The following is a 13,675-nucleotide window of genomic DNA, read 5'->3' on the forward strand; positions in this document are numbered from 1 at the left end:
TACAAACATCATAAATAGCCACAATCTCCTGGTCTTGTTACTTGCCCTTTACCACCACCGCATTCCCGCTCATCGTCATACAAACTCATCTGTAAGTCCTCTTCTAGTTTTCACGGGCAATTTATCTTTCTCACTATTCATGCCTTGTTCATACTCATTGTCTTGATATCGTTGCCAATCATCCCGCGTCTATACCCATGTCTTAATCATATCCTCTGATCGTGTGCGATTCTGGTCGATCTCTCGGCGATTCGTTCTGGCTTGTTGCTGCAGTTTCGAATCTTGTATAACAACTCGCTGCCATGGCCTTGAAGCGCATCAACAAGGTCCGTGTGTTGCTACTTGTGTTCCTGTGGCGATGCTCGCGCTCAATTCTGACATGTGGCGCACAGGAATTGATTGACCTCGGACGTGACCCACCCTCATCCTGCAGTGCAGGTCCTGTAGGCGACAACATGTTCTCATGGCAAGCAACAATCATGGGCCCTGTACGACATCTTACTCTTAATCTCGGTTCTATTGCTGATCTAGCGCTCGTGCCATTTGTGATAGACCGACTCACCGTACTCGGGCGGGGTCTTCTTCCTAACAATTACGTTCCCAACCGATTACCCCTTCAAGCCACCCAAAGTCAGCTTCAGGACGAAGATCTATCACCCTAACATCAATGCCAATGGATCCATTTGTTTGGATATTTTGAGGGATCAGTGGTCGCCAGCGTTGACTATATCAAAAGGTGTGCAAATATGCTATATTCTCATTATTGTGGCCTATATCGTGCTTCATACAGTGTTACTTTCGATTTGTTCGATGTTGACGGACCCCAATCCCGATGATCCTCTGGTGCATGATATCGCCCATCTGTATAAGACTGATCGTACCCGCTACGAAGCAACAGCTCGGGAGTGGACAAGGAAGTATGTGTCAACAATATTCAGTATGATCTCATCTCATCTATTTATTGCAGGTATGCCACGTAGTACGGTGTCCATTTACTTCTCTAAGCGGTACACATGAGTTGTATTGGTCGGCTGTATGAAAGTGCATCAACATCCGTTGTACATCATTGCATGTCTATGTTTTTAGTATCCCCCCTTTCGCTTGTTTGTATCAAATGAACGATAAATCGTCCAGGAATCCGTCTCAGTCTGATACTGGTCTGCATGTTCATGTCAAGTTGTTCTTCCGCCCTCGAGTTTACTGCGGTTTACTGCATGCAAGTTATTTTCACTAGTTATCACATGAAGGACCGTCATTGTCGTGAGACTCGTGGCGTGGTGCTCAGCTTGGCAATTTGTTGAGCTGCACTGGTCATTAATAAGTCCAACTTTAAAATTAAATTGTTGTCTTGCAACGGGTCAGTGAGGAATGTCATTATTAACGACCTCCTTCAAACTCTGATTGCGAATGGTTAGTAGGACATCGTCACTATGGACGGGAGTAGCGCGCAACGTTCCGAGTCAACGTTCAACGTCAACTACCAACTTGAGACGTTTCTGGATGAGACGTGTTTGGGAATGTTGTGGCCTTGTAATATTGATAATGTTTTGATGCCTTCCCGACGAGGTACGGATGCTATTTCTCAAACTTCCAACTACACGCGGATATTTAAAACACACTTGCTACAGGGCAGTCGACTTTGAGTCGCAAGAATCTATTGTCCGTTAACTACGGTGTACGCGCCTAGGTGAGTCGGTGTGCCTTGACCTTACTACGTCCAGCACTGCATATCACATGCAACTCCCGACCAATGATGACAGTATGTACTGCATATAGCACCTCGACGCTCGGCACCTCTGCACAAGCACATCCTTCGTAGCCATGTCAGATGTCACCGCGGTGTACCATAACTGACCTGCGGTCACGTCAGGCAGGTTGCCTCCCGGATTTGCATAGTATGCTGACACACTCCTACCTTGGCATTATTTTCCATGTGACAACCTTTCTGTTGCTGGTCCACCAGTGCGTTCAGTTGTGTAATGCGAATTAGTACATTGCAGTGAGCAGTGTGTCATGCCCCTCTCATGCATCGCATTTATGCCTTGGATCGTATATCAAGAATGGAGCTGCTTCAAGTCCATTCAATCTGTCAACACACAAGTTCTTCATTCGCTCAGCCGTTTCCCTGTTCACATCCGCAGCCATGTACGGAAGTAACCCATTCACAGCGCAAGATGCATGGAACGCAGGAAACGGTCAGTCGACCTGGGATTCCAGCGTCCCCCCGCCGTCCATCTTCGGCGCCCTCCCCTACCCCTCTGTGCCCTCAACGCTTGCGGGCGCGATCACACTCAAGTTCACGTCGTTGAGCCCTACAATCTTGAACTGCATGGTGGTTGGACCGCGCAACGAGACGTATTTCCGTGTCGTGACGGACGGGGGCCACACCGTGCTGAAGGATTCACAGGGCTCGAATATCGCGCTGTTGGAGTGGCGGGACCACCCCACAGTCGAGGTGCGTTCTCTGGTCGCAAAACAGCCCATGGGCCACTGGCTTAGACTCTCGACGGACAGGAGGTGTGTTTGATTTAATTTAATTTTTGAATGCGGGGGTCATTCATGTAAAATCCGGTAGTCACCGATTCATGGTCCACAACGGCGTTGGCTACTCCTGGAGACCACATGACAGATTTCTGCAGGTACGTTAGATATTATCCACCGCGCAACCATAGCTGATCCGGGTGCTATGCTACCGACTAGCTATCTATTCCGGGCTCGTATGACGTACTCGCCCGAGTATCGAAGACACACGACGTTGTGACACTTGAATTGACGCCCCATGCGGTACAGCTTGGGCTCCTGGAGCTTGGCGTGCTGGCCACAATTTTATTGCAGTGCGGGAAGAACATAGACTGAAACGGTGTTTTAGATTGCATGGCACACGGACAAACATAGATGTCGTATAGATGGCTGGTATTTATTATTTAGAACATCCATAAATTAATGTTTATTCCTATTGAATCGACTTGCACTGGTGACAGAATGAGTTTAGGGCAAGTGGGACCCTTCAGCTCAATGGTCGGAGGACCCGCAATCAATTTAGTACCGAGGTGTGACAGCTCCTATATGAAACAGAATCATACGAGTCCTCCCGGTACTCCAGAAGGAGGTTCAGCGCAGTAATCATTCCGCGCAGCTCCTTCCGGTCCGCGGCGAACCTCTCTGTCATCGCGTTATTGACCGTGATCTAGCCCACCAATAGCGTAGATGGCCAAATATAAATTTCAAAATTCAGTAAGCTGCCCAATTTTGTCTGATAGCATCACCACAAACAAACAGTTAGAGCAAGCAAATTGTGATGATATTTAGTCGCACTGGTTGATACTTGTGTTTCAAGATCCGAGTAAGTGCCTTGTGGTCGCTGAAATTGACCGTGACGCACGGAGCCCTACTATGAGACTCGGAGGCACTACTACACCCCTTTAGAGGCTCGTGCATGTCAAGGCCGCGAGGTTACCGACACTGCTTTGTATGATTTCAAAGGCAAAGGGACTGAATTACCAAGTCCGCATTTGAAAGCTCTGTGAAGTTTCGGAACCATCGGCCAATTAGACTTGTATGAACAAGATTAAATTCGACGCGTCATGCGTATTGGGATCCGGCTGGGGCCATTCATAGGCGTGTAACGGCACAAACTAGGCTGGTAGAAGGTTAGCCAGAGTAGAGTAGCCACTGGTACGCGCAAGTCGTGACTCCGAAAGTTTTTGGAAGTTGTTCCCGGCTCAGTTCGTGATAGCGCGCATATGATCGGATAGCCTAGATTGAGTTTAAGGCAATACCATTTTTCAGGGACATTAAGTATTTGATTCACCTGATACGTAAGTCCGTATCATGGTGCGCATTACCAGTCTCTATGGCTAAGGACAGCATTATTGACAGAAGAGACGAACTCCGAAGTCAACCTAAAACAGGTCTTAAATTAAGCGCGCCCTTTCAGTGAAACAGATTTGAACTAGAATCACACGAATATTTTTGAATAATATTATGAACAAGCAGGTCCGCACTTCAATCAATGCATAGATACAATACGGGAAGGAAAGGTATTCACAACAGTTAGATACAACGATAAACCGCGAAGAAGCAGTTTTCCGGCAAAACAGGAATCACGAGGCCTGAATTGACCTCATATATTTTTCAAAGAATGTTGTTTGTATGTGGCGTAGCTTGGTTGCCTCGTCGATTGCGGTCAACTTTATTTGTGACTGCGACTGCGACAAGGATCAATGCTCAGCTTCCTAGTCAGCAGAACAAAAAAAGAAGAGACACACCAGTGCCAAGGGCCTCACTATATCAAGCACGGCTGTCAGCCCAGAAATCATCTCGGCTAGTGCAACTTTGTGTCGTGGGTCGGATGGATTGGACAACACATCGGGCAAAACGTTGATAAGGCGGGGCACAGTACGGGTGAAATTATCCAACTCCTGCTCCTCAACTGTGTCTGGCACTGCTGACTCTGTCAGCGAAGCGTGCAGCTCGGGAATGCGTGTCATGGCATGAGCATAGTCCATATAGACCTAGTCAGGCCACAAGTTTCCAAGTTTCAGATAAATGGGTGGAGCGGAAAACGAAATGACGTTACCTTGCCCCGAGTATGCCATCCATCGACAGTCTGATTGGCAATTCTTTCAAATAATGATACAAGCAGATCAAGATCTTGCCGGATGACTGCTTCAGGTGCAAGCTCAACAACAGCAAGGTCGTGAGCCTGCTGATACAATCCTGCATTCAAGTACAATTGGTAGGCCTCGAAAACTTTGCCTTCATAAATAGCACACACAGCCTATGCGAAAGGGTGAGTGCTTGAATGAGGAGAATAATAAAATGCTGACTCTTGCTTCATTCACCCAAGCCACAGGGATCTTGAGGCTTCCAAGGATGCCGCTACACATCCACTCGTCCAGTTTATCGGCAGAGCGGTGAAGAAGGTCTTTTATTGCCTTTTCACGACTGCCATCACCGTGAGTAGCCAAGACATACAGATTGACAACGTGTTCTCACCCTGCAGATCCTTCAATGTGTAAAAGTACAAAAACAGCCTCCTGGAGCATGCCAAGCTGCTCCAGTTGGTGTGCATAGCTGCTCGCAAGCAGGTCAGCACTTGGACTATGGCCTTCATGTTGATCTTGTTCATTATCATCATCCATGGCGTCCCTGCGATTTCCCAGATCCGCACGATCGGCGAAGTCACGGATACGCATACACCGTGATAAGATGATATACAAATGCCACGAGAGTGAGTAATCGCCTGGTGAAGGCCCGAATGAGAGTGGGGAGAGGGCCTGCGATAATGAGCATGTAGGGTCCGCATGTAGGCGAATTAAAGAAAAGAGAGCGTCGGAAGGCGATGGGGTAGGAACATTGAATGGCAACGATTCTGATGAGTGCTCGAGGTATGATGGGAGTGGAGGGGCGACACGAGAAGGCGATTCTTGTCGTGATCGATTGTAGGACTCGAAGACCTGTGATATTGGTGCGTCCATCGGCTCAGAGAACCACAGATGTAAACCGAATGTGCGCTTCCAGTCTAGACCCTTGATAGGGTCAACGTCCGGACAATGCTCTAGACTACTAGCTTTTGACCCTTCCACAACATCTAGTATTCCGGCGAGTAAGGCGTAAATTTTGCGCGTGCTCTCCCCGATGTGTACGTCTATCCGCTGTTCCCGCCAAAGCTGAATTTGTTCCATCAAGTCCTCCCTGAACTCGAAGTCGCCCGAAGCCTGTGATATGAGAGTTGCAAGTTTGATGTAGCCGTTGTCCATGGCTGCTTCGCAAGCTTTTTCTATTTGGTTGCCTGTAAGGAGTGTGTAAATGCACGCAGCAGAGTCGCCAGAGGAATGTTTCTTGAGATCAGCATCTACGAGATAGCCGACAGCTTCCTCAAGCCAATCTGACAGGGCAGCCTTCCGGCGCACTGCAGATATCCGATTGCGCACGTCAACAGTCATTTCCGGTGCGAGGTGTAAGTCGATGCTGTCAAATAACGCGCGACCAAGTCGGAAAAGAGACTGTTCATCGGAGTGGTCGGAGGAAGGATACAGGGACACAAAAGAAGAAAAATCAAGTTCGGCCGTTGGATCGGCGAAAGGGATTCCACTTTCGTCTTTAACAATTGGTGTTTTGCTCAAGTGGTGTTGCAGCAGACGTGAAAGCCGGACGTTGGCCTCTTTATGAGAACGTGCAAAGAGCGGTACGATTGTCTTCGTGATAACTGAAGAATTCGCAGAAGTGTCACTGTCATAATACACCGTCCACAGCTGAACATTATTATTGCAAGAAGATGGACGAAGGCTTACATTTGACTCGACGGAGCAGAGAGTCGTCCAAGGTGGACTAAAGTACCACCTGGTCCCCAGCCTACTCGGAAGGAACGACCAAACGCCAAACCAGCATCTACCAGACCATCTTCACAGCCTGCCACAGCAGAGGCCGAAATTTCCACTCGAGCATATTTTCTAGACGGTCGGTAAGCTGGTGGTTCTATGTCATGCGCAAATGATGCCCTCTGGAAAACATGGAATTAATTTGAAGACTTGTGCTGAGACAAGGTACGCGACAGACCTCCTGTGAGTCCATCCGCAGCCCATCTCCGATGGAGTCGCGACTATGTTTTCGCCTGACTGTAAGCGGCAACTTGAATTGAGGTCGCGTTGCACGGTTCATAGCTTTAATTGCCACGGCCTCCTCAGGGATTCGAAATAGCGAAGTCTGCATGACGTGCATCTTCTGCGCATCCACACCGACTTGTCTAGCCCATGGTATCACCGAAGCATCTTCGCGTTGAGCCGACACGTCCACATCGGATTCACTAGACGAAGCAGAGCGCGAACTTGTACTCTCCGACCCGTCCTCAGTTTCGTCATCCGAATCCGCCGTCAAAACGTGATTGCGCGTCAGTCTTGAGCGAGCGGGGGCCAGGTCGTCCTCCTGCATGTCCGACGAGCTATCTTCTTCTGAGGTTTCTTCATCTGATTCTTGGTCAACTCCTATGTCCTCATCTGAACCAGCTTTGGCATTCTGGTTTTCCAGTAGTTTGGGTGGCGACCGCACCGGGGACTTCTTGAAGTCCTGAACCATATGTACATCGTGTTCATCATCGCTACTGTCGCTGACGGCGGCACTGAAACGTGTCATAGTGCACTCGACTCTGGCGGCCCAGGCGTTTGGCAACTCAACAAGGCAAACCGAAAATCTGAAATGCAACAAACAAGAACAAATTGAGAAAGCATGGTGAGTTATGCCATGATCATATATTAGCAGGACTGTGGATAGCTTTTTGTGTCCGACATAAGTATTTTCGAACACGATATCTTCAGTACGTTTGTAGCCCAGCATGATGTATTTTGAACTCTGGCCTACTTGTCTTCTAGATTACTCTGACCTAGACCCTGGCATGGTAGTATTAAGTAGATCTTGCCCTACACATTCTCAGACTTGAACTCGACCCATTCGTTGACCCACATATACCTCGAAAACGTCATGTACAAATAGCGAAACCACACCATCTGCGAGTCATGTGCTAAAATGGCCCTTGCAGTTGTGAGGTAGTCCGGGATCCCTGAAATGAAAACGGGAAGTGAATCTACCGTAGGCTCAAAGGCTAAAAAAGCTTGAGAGACGATGCCAATGCGAGCAAGAATTGCAGACGGCAGCCCGGCATATTTGGGAAGGACCGGCACTGTGACCAAACTGAAGAGACGTGGCACAGATATATGTGAGGAAGATGACAGAGATTTGATGAGGTATGATACACCCAATGGGAGCGAAAAGTGATTGGGATGCAAAGATATGCCCTTGATGTCAAAAGTCAAGACCTGCCATAAAATAACGGTTAGTAGCACACTACATCGATGAAAGTGGTTTTGGTTTCTGACAGAAGTTATGTGGTGCTCGATCACGAATGGTTGAAGGACTTGAGCAATAATCTCTGCATCCCACTGCTGCGTTATGTTATCTTGCAACTGTCTAAAGAAACTTGTCAAACTCTTATGAACTCTATGTAACGGGATGACGCACGGATGTTCAATAATCCAACGGTTATCCTTCTCAACTCCGAGGATGTCTAAGCTGCGCACAAGCTCCCCCTTTCGTTGTTCCCCGATACCATCAGCGTTTCCGCTGGATAAGCATAAGGAGAAGATTTCAGGACTTAAGCTACTTCGCCGAAGCGCCAGAATTGTTGGCGCAAAGAAAAAGCATTCGTCGTCAGGATGAGCAGTTAATAGGAGGACGCGTGGAGGCGACACAGTCCGTTCTAATAGCGCATCTGTGTTAAATTCAGACGGCTTGTAAAGGATAGAAAGCAGGAGTGTCACAACTGCCAGGATGAAAGGAAAGAACATCATCCAGGGTTGGATCAGTCACGGCAACCCCCGAAAACCTTCGTATCAAGTATGCATACTAGTGTGGGGGGCAAAACTACTTGGGGTCAGTTTTGCCGGTTGCAACCGGCAAAACTGGCAAAACTGGTTGTTTTGCCAGGTGGCGAAACTCTAGGCTATATATGTGTATGACATTCCTAATGAAGACATCAATCATCGAAATCAAAAGCATTTTCCTCCAGCAATTCAACTTCGTTAATGTTCCGAACTTCTTCAGTCTGTGGCAGGATGTCATCTGCATCACAAGGTTTGGTCAAGAGCGGAGCCCATCATCAGTGAACTACCGGAGTTCTGAGAAAAGCATATATTACATTATATAGTACATAATTACCAGCATCTGTATAATTCAGCTATACGCTATCACATTATCATACTTAACTTTATACTAGTGGAAAGATGAGTTTCTATCGGTAACGCTGTCATCACGCTGTCACGGTAGGCGTAGGGGGTACCCAAGTTACGACAGGTTAGTGTCTTGAACTACTCGATCGCACACCTCTTGAGTTCTAGGCGCTCGAAATTCATCAATGATGCAAGTGGGTATCCTCCACCATGGAACATCTTGCTTTAGGGACGATATTCTATTGAATTTCAAGGTATATTTATCAGATTTAAGTTACATCTCTGCGAGTTTTGCCAAGTTGTGCCACCCCCATTTTGCATGAGTTTTGTCGATCACCGGGCACAACCGGTCTGGCACAACCAGTTGGCAAAACTCGGCTGTTTTGCCAACAACACTAATGCATACACCAACCTTTACATCGCTCTGGGCAAGCCCTACCGAGGTCACGTGAACTCGCGAGACGATAAAACCGCTGTACTTATTTATCTTTCTTGCCCTTTGCATTCCCCTTGCATACTCTCTTGGCTTCCGAATGCCGCACTTACAGAAAACTTACAAAAGCTCCAAGCCCTTTTACCCAGGCCTAACAACACCACGTTGCCACCATGCTGTTCTCGACATGGCACAAGAGTTCTTGGTTTGGCCAACTTTTGCCAACGAGTCGTAAACCCACGATCAATACTTCCAACATGACCGGCGTCCTCGTAACAACGGGCTCGGGCAACTCAGCGCCCCCCCCCTCTACTACTCCTGCCTGTAAGTTGTCACTGCGGCGAGAGCGTGTACTAGGATGCCATGGTTAGACGGGAGGTCCAGAAGACAGTGGGCAAGTATTGGGTAGTAAGTGTAAACTGAATTCATCCATGCCCTTCCTGTCATCCATAATTTACGAGGCCAGATTGAACCGCCCAAACTGGATTGAACAACAACAAAAAACATTGATTAAGTGTCGGTCCGGATTCTCAGCGTTATTCGAAGAAATTATGGCACCGTAAGCCAAGTCTAAGTATAATATCAACGCGACGTGACATGAGTAACGTGAAAGTATCTCTAAAGGACGCATCCTGTCCATTTCAAATATATCCCATATAGCCCACTCCCACCTCTGATACCGGAGTGCGGCTCGTGCCATTTGCTTCCCCTGATTCAGGTCTCTGGGTCACGGTGATCTTGGGTGGATTCTGCTGGCTCACTGTCGCGCGCCTAAACGAGATGAGCGGTACGGACATCCGAGTCCCCTCTCGGGTATGAGGTGGTGGTCCGCTGCGTGCACTGCGAACAGAAGCCACTGAAACTCGTTTATTTGCGGTAGCAAACCAGCCGCGCAGACGAGAAGCAAGACTGGGACGCTTATTATCCGGGCGCTTGTTGGTCTCTTCGCTAGTCACCTTGCTGACCACTTCCGGTTGGTCTGACTCCCACCACCACGGCGCACGCTTATCGGATGCCACGGATATACACCAGACGACGAGCCCGCAGACAGTAAGTAGTACGGCACCGACGATAGACCTAGAAACTGCGTCTCCGGGTTTACACCATTCGTAGGAGAATGCCGCGATGAAGAAGAGCATGCTGGGTTTAACCTCAGCTGGCGATCGTCTAGAAGGGATAAATAACTCACCTCCACATGAGCAATGCGTAAGGGAGACTGTAGATCATCGCCAACTTTTCCAGGCCGTGTTTTCCGTCATTCATCCGTTGCAAAAATCTTGACTGATGATGTGTAAGGCCCGATGAATGAATTCACAAAGTGCGCAAATGACAATTACTTACAGCCTCAGAGCCGCGATCCCTGCCAGTGAGATCCAGAGTGATGAACGTCAGACCCAGGGAAATAGAGCCGAAACTAAGAACCAGCGACATGTAACTAGCTATTTGCGTCGGTGAACGCCCGGCACCTGAGTCGACTGATTGGATTGCCAGAAAACCAACATTGGCACCAAGTAGCACCGTACCCTAGAAAAATCCTCTTCAAAATGATACTGTTGAGAGCGAAATTTGACTCACAAGAAGGTTTAGGTTCTGGAGTTGCCCATTCAGTTTCGTGATGAATATCTTCCACTCCGAGGTACTTGCGAGATCGTCTACAAAGCTGGTATGCAGGGACCTTACGTGAGCAACGGGGGCCATGCATAGGAGTGGAGCAAATATAGTCATGTAAATCGATGGCTTATAACTCCAGCCGCGCACTGTCTGGTCGACACTTAACCGAGCACATGGTTGACCATGGAAGTTCAGGTACTGGTTGCGACCTGAGGAAAATATTGATGAGTCCTGTGATACTAGCTTGGTTGAGAGGCTCACAGAAGGTGTGCATAAGTCGCCCTGTTCGTCTGATCAACAGCATTATCGAAGATGGGTATATCGCCCTCACCTATGATGACCACTACATGCACTCTGTCGCCAGATGAGTTCACTGGGGATCCAAATTACCACAACGAACAAGAAGCATAGGCGTGGCATTACCCTTTATCCACTTCACAATTTCAAAGTACTGCTTGAGTTCATCGGCGCTTAACGCTGCTGCAGATCGTGTGGTTGTGAGGTGATCTGAGGATGTATTCAGATGATGAGCTACGTATGTGGCCAAATACTAACCGCAAGTGGCATGAAGCATAAGTTCCTTTAGCTCGTCCAATATATCGTGCGCAACTGGGCAAAGGTTGGGAAACAATTCCCAGTGCTTCCTGTGGAATGGTGTTCGTTAAGTTTTGGAAATCTAGACTAACGAAGGTTGTCAGCAAGAATCATAAAATATCATCTGTGACGTACTTTGGTAGTGACACACACCAGTATTGAGCTTGAACTGCCAGTCCTACAAAATTTCCATACTATAACATCAAAATATTCGCCCACAAAATGCACTTACGTTTGTGAGATAAAGCGGTAACCCCCCGACATTCCCCTAGCATATCCTCTGCATCATATTCATCTAGCCAGAACAGACATCTCTCTGGAGGGTTGACGAAGTAGTAGCAGCATATGATATCCGCACAACCTGCTTTCTTCGGCTCAAGCACTAGTTCTACATCGTCGTAGTCAACGTCAATCTTCTTGGTGTCAATGGCGATGCGGAGTTCTCCGTGAAGATAATTTGAAAAGTAGGTGATGTCGTGCAATACCTCCTGTGAACAGACATCTGACTCCGTATATGTTCTCTGGGGTCGATTTGTAACTATAACACAGCGGGAAAGATCATCACTCACTGTCTGTGCATGCAGGAAGTAGCGGGCACCTTCCGGGTGTACATGCGCCGTCCAGCCTTCTGGGAGGTTTCCGCTAAAACCACGACAAGAATATTAGTCGTAATTGACAATACAAAACTGTGAACTTTTACTCGTGACTGGGGTATTCGACTTGGTAAGCCTTGATCTTGTAGTCAGATATTGAAGGATCGCTAACTCAATTTCAGTATCCGCGTGTGATATTCGTAAGAATGCGTACATCATAGCAAATTCTCGGGAATGTCGATCAAAACGCTTGACTCCATTCGCTGACATTGGAGCAAAACGTGGTCCAGTAGTGTCCCTCGAATGCGCATGGCCTGAAGATGAAGCGCGCGGAGCAAAAGGAACCTGTGAGCCATCAGCATCCGACGCCACAGCCGCGGCGAGGGTAGCGGAAGATGGGCCACACATATTCGATGAGCTTTCGTAAAGGCTCGGAGTGGGGGAGCGAGGGCGTGGGGCTTGTCCATCATGTTTTCGATATGAATTTCGACCAAGAGACACATTTGACTGGGCGCTGCCTGGTCGGCTTATGGGTTCACGGTCTGGAGAGTTTGGCACTGCCAATGTATGCCGACGGGGGCTCAGATAAGACCGTGTGGTGAGTGACGGGCCCTCCGAGCAGCTACCACCGAAAGTAGCTGCACGAGAAAGTGTAGGACGGTGAACGAAATCATCTGGTGAAATAGGCGTCCGCTGGCTCGGTGAAATCTGGGAAAGGTCTGGGTAGCCACTCAGAAAACTTTTGTTGAACCTGGTGTTCACGGAAATGGGAGGACGAGTTGTGGCCGTAGTAGAAGTGGGAGTAGGTGGTGCGCGGTCGGGGAAGGACTCCCTTATTTCTGGCGGACCTGGCACTGTCAAACGTTCAGGACTGGACATGACTTCATGAGATGTATGTTGCCTGGTTGGGCGACGGGGTATTACAATACGCGTAGGTGGGTCATAGGGAGTGTCTGATGGGGAACACGGTTCACTTGGTCTGCTATCTGGACTCGAGCTCGGCGGCAGTTGACTAGCACAAATATATTCGCCAATTGGCTGCAGAGATCGAACCTCGTATGTCGTTGCCGATGCCTTTTCTTCATCTTGAACCCGTGATGAGTGACGAAAGCGTCGAGTAAGGTTAATGAGGAGCTCGATTGCGCGGCTCAGAAATCGGTGAACGTGTGTAAAGGATGAACATTGTTGGAAATAGCGTTGTATACGCATAATGACAAGAGAAAGCATTGGGTGCAGCTCAGCACGTAACATCTGTTAGTAGATAGAGGAAAGCAAAAGGCCTAGTGCGTACGTGAGGAAAAACCAGGGATACGTAGGTAATGCTACGAACTCCGCGCTATATCATTTCAGAAGGGCGCATGTTTTCCACGAGGTAATTCAACAAGCGGATGTTAGCCAACAATCACGAGCGCACCCCTAGAAAGGGGGGGAGGGACTCTGTGACAGCGAAGCAAGTGTGAGTGCGGAAATTGATATGATATCGTCATGAGAAGTCAAAATGAGAGTACTATCACTCTGTTCTGATTCAAGAGGTAAAGGTAGGGTTATCTACCGTACCCTGAAAGTTGAATGTCAGGAGTGGGAGGCTAAAACCGCAACCTGTCCCCAATATCAATCGCCGGGCGGGGCCTGTGATAGGGTTCTCGAGGCAGTTTATGTGGGCACACGTGCAAACAATGCGCAAGACTTCGACTTCCTCAAAACGTCGGAAAGGGCGTGGA

General features: G+C 48.3%; 5 protein-coding genes across 5 annotated transcripts; 2 read left to right on the forward strand and 3 right to left on the reverse strand.

Annotated features, from left to right (window-relative positions):
• Positions 1-37: 37 nt before the first annotated feature.
• F5147DRAFT_671968 (ubiquitin-conjugating enzyme/RWD-like protein) lies at positions 38-1,242 on the forward strand. Its single transcript, XM_041435641.1, has 5 exons — positions 38-326; positions 393-488; positions 553-736; positions 791-917; positions 968-1,242. Exons 1-5 carry the CDS (start codon positions 303-305, stop codon positions 978-980), a joined length of 444 nt encoding a protein of 147 aa, XP_041298155.1. The 5' UTR covers positions 38-302; the 3' UTR covers positions 981-1,242.
• A 901-nt stretch (positions 1,243-2,143) lies between these two features.
• F5147DRAFT_566963 (uncharacterized protein) lies at positions 2,144-2,856 on the forward strand (the record flags this gene model as incomplete). The annotated part of the gene is made up of 3 exons (XM_041430829.1): positions 2,144-2,517; positions 2,576-2,639; positions 2,701-2,856. 3 exons carry the CDS (start codon positions 2,144-2,146, stop codon positions 2,854-2,856), a joined length of 594 nt encoding a protein of 197 aa, XP_041298156.1.
• A 1,097-nt stretch (positions 2,857-3,953) lies between these two features.
• Positions 3,954-7,192, reverse strand: F5147DRAFT_628134 (nuclear protein 96-domain-containing protein). The gene is made up of 7 exons (XM_041432732.1): positions 6,562-7,192; positions 6,297-6,505; positions 4,999-6,234; positions 4,830-4,947; positions 4,580-4,780; positions 4,269-4,514; positions 3,954-4,208 (listed from the first exon to the last, which is right to left on the reverse strand). The coding sequence occupies exons 1-7, from the start codon at positions 7,132-7,134 to the stop codon at positions 4,104-4,106; spliced, it is 2,688 nt and encodes an 895-aa protein (XP_041298157.1). The 5' UTR covers positions 7,135-7,192; the 3' UTR covers positions 3,954-4,103.
• Positions 7,193-7,282: 90 nt separating this feature from the next.
• Positions 7,283-8,456, reverse strand: F5147DRAFT_671980 (N-acetylglucosaminylphosphatidylinositoldeacety la se). Its single transcript, XM_041435642.1, has 3 exons — positions 8,017-8,456; positions 7,875-7,965; positions 7,283-7,814 (listed from the first exon to the last, which is right to left on the reverse strand). Exons 1-3 carry the CDS (start codon positions 8,343-8,345, stop codon positions 7,419-7,421), a joined length of 816 nt encoding a protein of 271 aa, XP_041298158.1. The 5' UTR covers positions 8,346-8,456; the 3' UTR covers positions 7,283-7,418.
• A 1,341-nt stretch (positions 8,457-9,797) lies between these two features.
• On the reverse strand, positions 9,798-13,205 carry F5147DRAFT_811758 (uncharacterized protein; the record flags this gene model as incomplete). The annotated part of the gene is made up of 11 exons (XM_041443463.1): positions 9,798-10,296; positions 10,346-10,437; positions 10,498-10,680; positions 10,732-10,976; positions 11,029-11,098; positions 11,168-11,274; positions 11,323-11,411; positions 11,497-11,539; positions 11,594-12,003; positions 12,062-12,121; positions 12,169-13,205. 11 exons carry the CDS (start codon positions 13,203-13,205, stop codon positions 9,798-9,800), a joined length of 2,835 nt encoding a protein of 944 aa, XP_041298159.1.
• Positions 13,206-13,675: the final 470 nt, after the last annotated feature.

Source organism: Suillus discolor (assembly GCF_016758755.1).
Source record: "Suillus discolor strain FC423 chromosome Unknown F5147scaffold_5, whole genome shotgun sequence".
NCBI classification, from domain to species: domain Eukaryota; kingdom Fungi; phylum Basidiomycota; class Agaricomycetes; order Boletales; family Suillaceae; genus Suillus; species Suillus discolor.